We start from the raw sequence: 8,743 nt of genomic DNA on the forward strand, positions 1-8,743 counted from the left end.
GTTCTGCATGCAGCCTCCCCTCTGCACAGGTGGGGTAATCTCAGCTACATGGAATCCACCTACACTGAGACACTGATGACCCCACCTGTGCAGAGGGGAGGAGCCTGCAGAACATGCACCGCCGGGGAGCCACCAGGACAGGTTTGAGAAACACTAATGACCCCACCTGTGCAGAGGGGAAGCTGCCTGCAGAACATGCACCGCTGGGGAGACACGAGGACAGATTTGAGAAACACTAATGACCCCACCTGTGCAGAGGGGAGGAGCCTGCAGAACATGCACCGCTGGGGAGACACAAGGACAGGTTTGAGAAACACTAATGACCCCACCTGTGCAGAGGGGAGGCTGCCTGCAGAACATGCACCGCTGGGGAGACACGAGGACAGGTTTGAGAAACACTAATGACCCCACCTGTGCAGAGGGGAGGCTGCCTGCAGAACATGCACCGCTGGGGAGACACGAGGACAGATTTGAGAAACACTAATGACCCCACCTGTGCAGAGGGGAGGAGCCTGCAGAACATGCACCGCTGGGGAGACACGAGGACAGGTTTGAGAAACACTAATGACCCCACCTGTGCAGAGGGGAGGCTGCCTGCAGAACATGCACCGCTGGGGAGACACGAGGACAGGTTTGAGAAACACTAATGACCCCACCTGTGCAGAGGGGAGGAGCCTGCAGAACATGCACCGCTGGGGAGACACGAGGACAGGTTTGAGAAACACTAATGACCCCACCTGTGCAGAGGGGAGGCTGCCTGCAGAACATGCACCGCTGGGGAGACACGAGGACAGGTTTGAGAAACACTAATGACCCCACCTGTGCAGAGAGGAGGCTGCCTGCAGAACATGCACCGCTGGGGAGACACGAGGACAGGTTTGAGAAACACTAATGACCCCACCTGTGCAGAGGGGAGGCTGCCTGCAGAACATGCACCGCTGGGGAGACACGAGGACAGGTTTGAGAAACACTAATGACCCCACCTGTGCAGAGGGGAGGAGCCTGCAGGACATGCACCGCCGGGGAGCCACCAGGACAGGTTTGAGAAACACTGGCCTGAGGAATACCAGCCTGCATGGAAACATCAGGGTAACAGCGCTTAGTTATTTAACTTAATCTGTTTTGTCACTTTACATTTTGAAAGTTTTATCAGTTGATTTAGGGGGATAAAAATCAATCAGTTAAAGGATGGGGAACCTACTGAGAAAAACATGTAAACACAGCACGGGACATACATTTTTTTCTGCAAAACATTTAAAATGTATTTTCTCAAAAACTAAAAGGCCTTTCCAACAAAAATGGAGACATATTCCCACCACTGATCCAGACCTATGTAGCAAACTTGGGCATAACAACATATAGTCGCGAGTGACCGTACTCACCCTGTCCATCCGTTCAGTCATCCTGATCACTCTCGTCACAGGGAGTGTTCTGCGCAGAATGCTTCCGGAAATGGGCGTGCGATTGAGACAGGAGTGCAGACAGGCCACGCATGCGAAGTCGCCTATGCCTTATGTTCAGGTCGCAAGTCAAAAATCAGGCTGAAATTGGTTTCATGTACCGATCGGACATGGTGGAAAATCTCAGGCTGACGGGCTCAATCAGGTGTGCGGCTGTAACAGTGTGCGATATTTGCAAATGACAAACGTGATGGAAACCCTTGGACCCGCCCCCTTAAATGCTACATGGAACCCCCCAACCCCCCAGTTCCATGCCTTAATACTTTACCTGTGTCACGTTTTCCCCTGAGTGTCCGACGTGAGGCACCAATGAGGAAGATGAGAGAAGATACTTGGGGACAGTGTCCAGGTAAAGTATTAAAGCTCAGGCACTGCGGGGGTTCATCTAACATTTGGGGAAGGCGACCAGGAGCGGGGAGATAAAGAGGCAGTGTCATGAGGCAGATTCCAAAAAGATTTCATGCTAAAACCAATCAGGAATGAGGATTATGGCGGCCAAAAGCTCTCTCTCTCCGATCAGAGATTGGTCTATCTCTTGGTCAGTTGGCCAGCAGAATCGCTAGATGTATCGGCTTCTGTATACTCCTTTCCCACTACGGAGCTGATCATCCCACTCACTTATCTCCTAAGCTTTCCCCTAGGTCAGCCTTTCACACCTCATCAGTAAAATGCCTTTCAGCCACCAGCAGCCCGGAAACACTCCGAATATTTTGTGATGACGTCTTTCTTCACCTACTTTTGGTTCTTTGTAATTTGCAACGAATGCTGAAAAGTTATTTTAAACAGAAACTGAAAAGTGATCTCTGGGAGAAAAAGTGTGGCCCATATGCAATGAACGTTTTCTCCTAAGTTTTCTCCCAGGTGATCAGTTTTTTCATCTTCTATTTAAAAGAGCTTTCAGCATTTTATAATTGTAAAAAGTACCATGATACAAAAACGTTGGACACGGCTTCACCACACAGTCTCTGGACCACGCTAGAGCCAGGTGTGCAAAACTCCAGCACAACAATGAAAAAGAAATGGTCCACACTGATCCAAACAGGACTCCTTTATTAATGGACATATCCACTACTCCTGACATCATGCAACTTTTTTCAAAAGTAGTAGAAAAAGTACTATCACAATGAATGTGTGCCTTTTCTTGCTTGCTGGAGGTTTTATAGGTGTTTTATTGACACAGCGTGAAAATATCAACTTGGAGAAAGCCAAGGAGTAAAAGTTAATTGCATATGGGCCCAGTTGTCAATAAAATGCCTTAAACCATCAGCAAGTGAGAAAACACTCCGAATAATGTTGACAGGACTTTGATACCTACTTTTTGGTACTTTTTCATTTGCAGAGGAAGAATAATCTCCCAGGAGACAACTTAGGAGAAGAATGGAATGGAATAAGGGCCAGTGTGTGGAGCTTATTTAAAACATGTGACTGTTGTGTGAAAAAGAGTCTAAAGATCTAACAGTCAGCTTGTGATGTCCCGTCTCTGTCTAGATACAAATCTCCAGTGATAAAATCAGAGAACATTACAAGCTGGAACATCATCTTCTCATTAGTACATAGCAAGGAAATGAACAGCGCTACTTAAAAACAGACTAGTGCCTACCTGCAAAAGTGTGCAAGCCCCACTTGTGGGGTCGAATACACACCGAGCATACACATGACCTGTCTACCACTACAGGAGGATGTTGGTTTCCTGTAACAGCTTGCATGCAACCTATTAAGTACTCGTCCCTCCCACTGCGAAGAAGTCAATCCTCCATGGGAGGGGCCTAACACTAACTAAATCCTAACCTATGTATACGCATAGCCTGGGTGCGCCTAATCAAATAAAATCGAAAATTGAAAATTGTGCAAAAGGTGGATCAGCGCAACACCAGGCCGCCTCCGAATGGCCTCCAATCAGAGGTGCGCTGAGCCCCCCCAGGAACTACAAACGCACCTTGAACCCAAACAGAAGCTCTGCATATACACCAAAAGCATGGCTGTTAAGTGGGAGCAGCTGACCAAAAACGAAATAAATTAAATAAATTAGTACATAGCAAGGAAATGAACAGCGCTACTTAAAAACAGGCAAGTGCCTACCTGCAAAAGAGTGCAAGCCCCACTTGTGGGATATAATACACACCGAGCATATACCGCGCGTCAACTGACTCCCCCTCCTAGATGCATAAAGGTCCTGTCGGTCGTCTTGCACGTGCGTAGCCCTTAACCTGTGAGCAATAGAAGGACCAGGCAAAGTCTCAGCATGTAACCGCGCAGAAGAGGCCGCTGGTTGATACGCGGAGATAGCCGCCATGCCGCTTGTCTCTGCGGCGGTATCTCCGCTATCGATTACAAAGGGGAAGTGGGTGCGACGTTATCGTTGCACCGCGCACTAATATAGGAGCACCCGCGCTGCGCGCGCAGTGTGTGGGGCTGCGCGTAAAGTAGCTTTGCACGCACTAGCAGAAAAAAATGGCTTTTCACACCTGCACTAACACTTAGCGCTGGTTAGTGAATCAAGGCCATAATTTGCAATGCGTTGTTGAGGCTCCTTCCATGCAGTCTACATACTGATGCAGCAAGTGGAAGCCATCTATCTCCAAGCACAGCTTTCTCTTCCTAGGTCAGTAGAGATGCAGGGAAAATGTTCCGGTCATTCTTCGTAATGAAGAGATTAACTATTGTTGTTGTTATTATTATTCTAATTAGTGATTTTAACATTATATTTTTTTTCTTTTCCACTATAGAACCTTTAATAGGAGAGTAAAATGATGGATGCAACCACAATTTCATTCAATTTTACGGACAATGCAACTGACTACTTTCTGCCCACAGATGAAACCGAGGAGGATACAGATCAAATTATCTTTCAGGTGACAAAAATATTGGCCATCCTTTTTGACAGCGTAGCTTTCTTCTTGGGGACTCTGGGGAATGGCCTGGTCATTTGGATTGCTGGATTTAATATGCGCAAATCAGTCAGCATAATTTGGCTCCTCAACTTGGCTTTTACTGACTTATTGCTGAACATCTTCTTAGCACTTCAGATAGTGGAGGAGATCATGGACGGTCACTGGGCCTTTAACCCGGTTATGTGCAATATGGTATTAACAGCTGTCTCCTTAAACATGTCTACCAGTGCGGTCTTTGAAATGATCATCAGCATTGACCATTGCGTAACTGTTACATGTCCGAAGTGGTCAGGAAATCATAGGACTCCCAAGTTGGCTTTAGTAATCTCAATACTTATCTGGATAATCTGTTCTATATTCACGTTTCCTGATTTTGCCTTCTCCGGCATTGCTCATGACCTAGACAATGATTTCTCCTACTGTGCTCCAGTATATGCAGAAGACCTCCATGCATTCTCTTGGTACCAAGCGATGTACTTTGTCAGATTTATATTTGTGTTCCTTATTCCTCTTACAGTTATGTTTCTGAGTCATGGCCTCCTCTTGCATTGGCAGAGGAAAAACAAGAGTTTATCTGGATCTAGTCAACCCTTCAAAAGAAGTGTTACGACAATACTATGTTTCTTCTGTATGTGGTTTCCCTTCTACCTCTGGCCTTTCCTACAATTTATGGACATTGAAATTAGCTTCCAAGTGGACTTAATTTTGTCTAACATTGTTTTTGCATTGGGTTTCATTGACAGTTGTATCAACCCCATTATCTATGCTTTTTCTGGAAGGGATTTCAAGGGGGGTATACTAAAGTCATTTCCATTTCTCTTGGAGAGCACGTTCCACGAAAATGATGAAACAAAGACTCAACGTGATCAGATTGTGGTGGAAACAGTCATACGTCAGACATAAATATACTAAATAGACGGACATGTTCGACTTGCATAGCAAAAAATCAGTAACATTTCAGTGTAGAGGATCAGGTATTAGTTTAGCTTGGCTCATGAGCGGTCAGCACAGTGCCCTCCTCCCTGGCTGAGTAGCCTTTTGGGGTATTGCAGAGTAGTGAGGTTGGTCCAAGGGCAGGTTCGTTATGGGGGTAGCACTAGATTAAGACATTACTTAATGTAAAGTACCAACACAATGAGGTAGCATTAGACTACATTGGAGTTCCAGTTATAGCCAGTTTGGAGTTAGAATAAAGCTTGGTACACACTTCAATTAGGATTGGCCAATCACTGACCAGTTTTACCACCTCCACGTAGAATGAGGGTTTACCGACACAATCAGTTTATAGTACTCTATATTCGGTAACCCTCATACTACATGGAGGTGGAATCTGAAGATGGTAAATTCATGGCGTGTTAGTGACTCCCGTTCACCAGCCACAAGCGGTGCACCGGCAGCCCCCGCAGGAAGTTGCATCCGAGCACAGCAGTTGTGCGCGGACATGACACTTTGCCGACACGTGTCTCGTGGCGGGTTACCAAACGCTGTCATTGCAGAAGATGGGCACATGTGGCCGCTACCCGGGATGATGAACTGACAGAAGGATGGGGTGGGGATGCCCAAAATATATGGGTGCTAAAACTTTAAAACATAACTTGTACATGAGAGGTAATCGCCTCCCTCTGCAGAAGATACAGACACCAGTTCAACTGGGAAAATATGTATCCAAAAACGTGGGTTTCGTGGTGGCAAAGGCTGTAGAGCTGTGCAGGTCACATATATAAACTTCTCAGACTTTTGTTAGATCGCTCTTAAAGTCCCTTTATTGTTGGTGCAATCCACCTGTAGAAGCATTTCAGGTGCCAAAACAAGAAAGAAAGGGATCTTCTCAGTCATGTCTCTCCAATACAACCTGTTCATGGAAGTGTAGACCGAACAAAGAACTGTCAACCACGGAACCCCTTCTACGGGATGATGAATTGCTCGACAAATGAGGCGTCTGGAAAAGAGGCCTTAAGATGATGGCCAACTGAGATAAATGTCAGAATCTATATCGGGTGTGGAAAGCTTTTACAATGGACAAACCCAGACTAAATAAACTATAAATGAATCATGTTCAAAAAGAAAAATAAGCAATGTTATTAAGTATGTTATTGTGAGTACAAGTCCTCCCTATTTATCAGTACCGAGGAATGTCACTCAGTAGAGGCGTAGTGTTATGTTTGCATTTGCAGTAATACTTCCTTGTATGTTTTCCCATTATAGCATTTTACTATCAGTTCAGTATTAAAACATTATTTTTGTGCCAAGAAGTTCTATGTTATGTAACTAATCTGCAGAAGTTCTTCCCTTGGAATTAGGAACTTCCTAATCTGCCATTCTGCAAATGAACACTAGATGGCAGCAGAACACATACAATGCATCTAGACCAGTTTCTAGTCAGTTGGTGACAGTGGCACAAGCTTTTGATAGCATCTTCCTGAGGTTACTGAACATTGCTGTATAAACTCCTGTGGCCATTCTTCTAGTCCGGCAGATATTATGCAATCCACCCCACCAGGAACAATGGATTTTTATTTTTGAAAGAAATGTGAAAAAAAAGAAATAGCGGAAGCTGCCATTTCGATTTCCCTTTAACCACTTGACCACTGAGGGTTTTTTCCCCTTTAGGACCAGCGCAATTTTCACCTGTCAGCGCTCCTCCTCCCTTTCTTTCGCCAATAAGTTACTCACAACGACATGATCTATATCTTGTTGTTTTCCAATTAGGCTTTCTTTGGCGGTACATTATGCTAAGAATTATTTTATTCTAAACACATTTTAACTGGAATAATGAAAAAAAATTATTATTTCTCCGTTTTCGGCCATTATAGTGTTAAAATAAAACGTTCTACTGTGAATAAAACCCACACATTGTATTTGCCCATTTGTCCCGGTTATTGCATCGTTGAAAATGTTTCCCTAGTACAATGTATGGAGCCAATATTTTATTTGGAAATAAAGGTGCATTTTTTCAGTTTTGCGTCCATCACTAATTACAAGCCCATAAATTAAAAAATAACAGTAATATACCGCCTTGGCCTTATTAACCACTTGAGGACCGTGCTGTCAAACCCCCCCCCCCCCCCCCTAAGGACCTGGACTTTTTTAGCAAAATAGGCCACTGTAGCTTTAAGGGCTCGCTGCAGGACCGCATAACTCAGCACACAAGTGATCCCCCCCCCCCCCCCCCCCCGCCCCTCCCTTTTTGCCCACCAACAGAGCTTTCTGCTGCTGGGGTCTGATCACTCCCCCAATGTTTATTTATTTATTTTTTGCAAATATTTATTTCTTTATTTTAGAAATAAAAATGCCTAATTTGTATTAATTTTGTAACCCCCCCCCCCCCCGCCAGCCAATCAGCATGATCTGCTGTCAAGGGCTTCAGCCTATGACAATGGATCACCTGTTTGCCTCCCAGGGGGACAGCTGTGTCACACGGCTGTCCCCAGCACAGCGCTGCTGTAGATCACAGCACTGTACAATGTTAATAGACAGTGGCTTTGCCGTCTAACAATCTCTGAGCGCTGATCGCTGCTGGGAGATGGAAGGCGGAGCGGGGGATCGGCACATCGGCACACACGATCACCTGCAATCACTGCCCAGAGCCATTCACGACAACCAGTGTGGAGCAGTCGGCAAGCAGTTCAAAAAGTTCAGTCCCTAAGGCAACTATTTGTGTATTTTTCAATGTCATTATGTATATATATATATATATATATATATATATATATATACACACACATATATATATATAAATAGTTAATTTTAGCTGTAAGTGTAGGTATTTTTCTTAAATAAAGTGTGTTATGCTGTACAGTAGTTTTACTATTTGGCCACAAGATGTGTGTCAATTTTTTTTACGATTTGCGTACATAAGGACATGAATCATAAATAATGCGCGGCAGTGTAACACCCGGAAGATACAATGACGCGGCGTTTAACCACTCAATGACAAGTGGATGTTTATAAAAATGTCGGGTGTGTTTGTGGAGAGTGCATCACCAGTTTGTTACATGAGGCACATGTGATATCATTGTAACCGAGAGAGTTGTAGAATACATTTTGGTGGGTCTTAAAGCTTGGACCCACCTCACATGAAAAATAGGTACGGACAAACTCAATCCAACATAAAAAAAGTCATTTTCTAAATTATGATCAAATTTGGGAAACTTAACAAAACTACAAGAGACATGTGTAATAACGTTTTTACCATGACAAGTAGTAGAATAGAGTTTAGACAGTTTTAGGGTTGAGGCCCATGTCTTGTGTATTCTTTTTAGTCACAAACCAAATCAAAGGCAATTATATTTTTGCATATGCTGTACCAAAATAAAAGACTTCTAACATGAAAACAAAGTGACAGAATATGAAAGAAACAATATATATGGTTACCTTAGAAACTTGGCTTTT

The 8,743-nt window shown here is 44.3% G+C and overlaps 1 protein-coding gene across 1 annotated transcript; it reads left to right on the plus strand.

The window, feature by feature from the left end:
• The first annotated feature begins 4,207 nt into the window (after positions 1-4,207).
• On the plus strand, positions 4,208-5,254 carry LOC137522323 (chemerin-like receptor 1). The gene has a single exon (XM_068242354.1). The coding sequence runs from the start codon at positions 4,208-4,210 to the stop codon at positions 5,252-5,254; it is 1,047 nt and encodes a 348-aa protein (XP_068098455.1).
• The last annotated feature ends 3,489 nt before the right edge of the window (positions 5,255-8,743 follow it).

This window comes from Hyperolius riggenbachi, chromosome 6 (assembly GCF_040937935.1).
Source record: "Hyperolius riggenbachi isolate aHypRig1 chromosome 6, aHypRig1.pri, whole genome shotgun sequence".
Taxonomy (NCBI): domain Eukaryota; kingdom Metazoa; phylum Chordata; class Amphibia; order Anura; family Hyperoliidae; genus Hyperolius; species Hyperolius riggenbachi.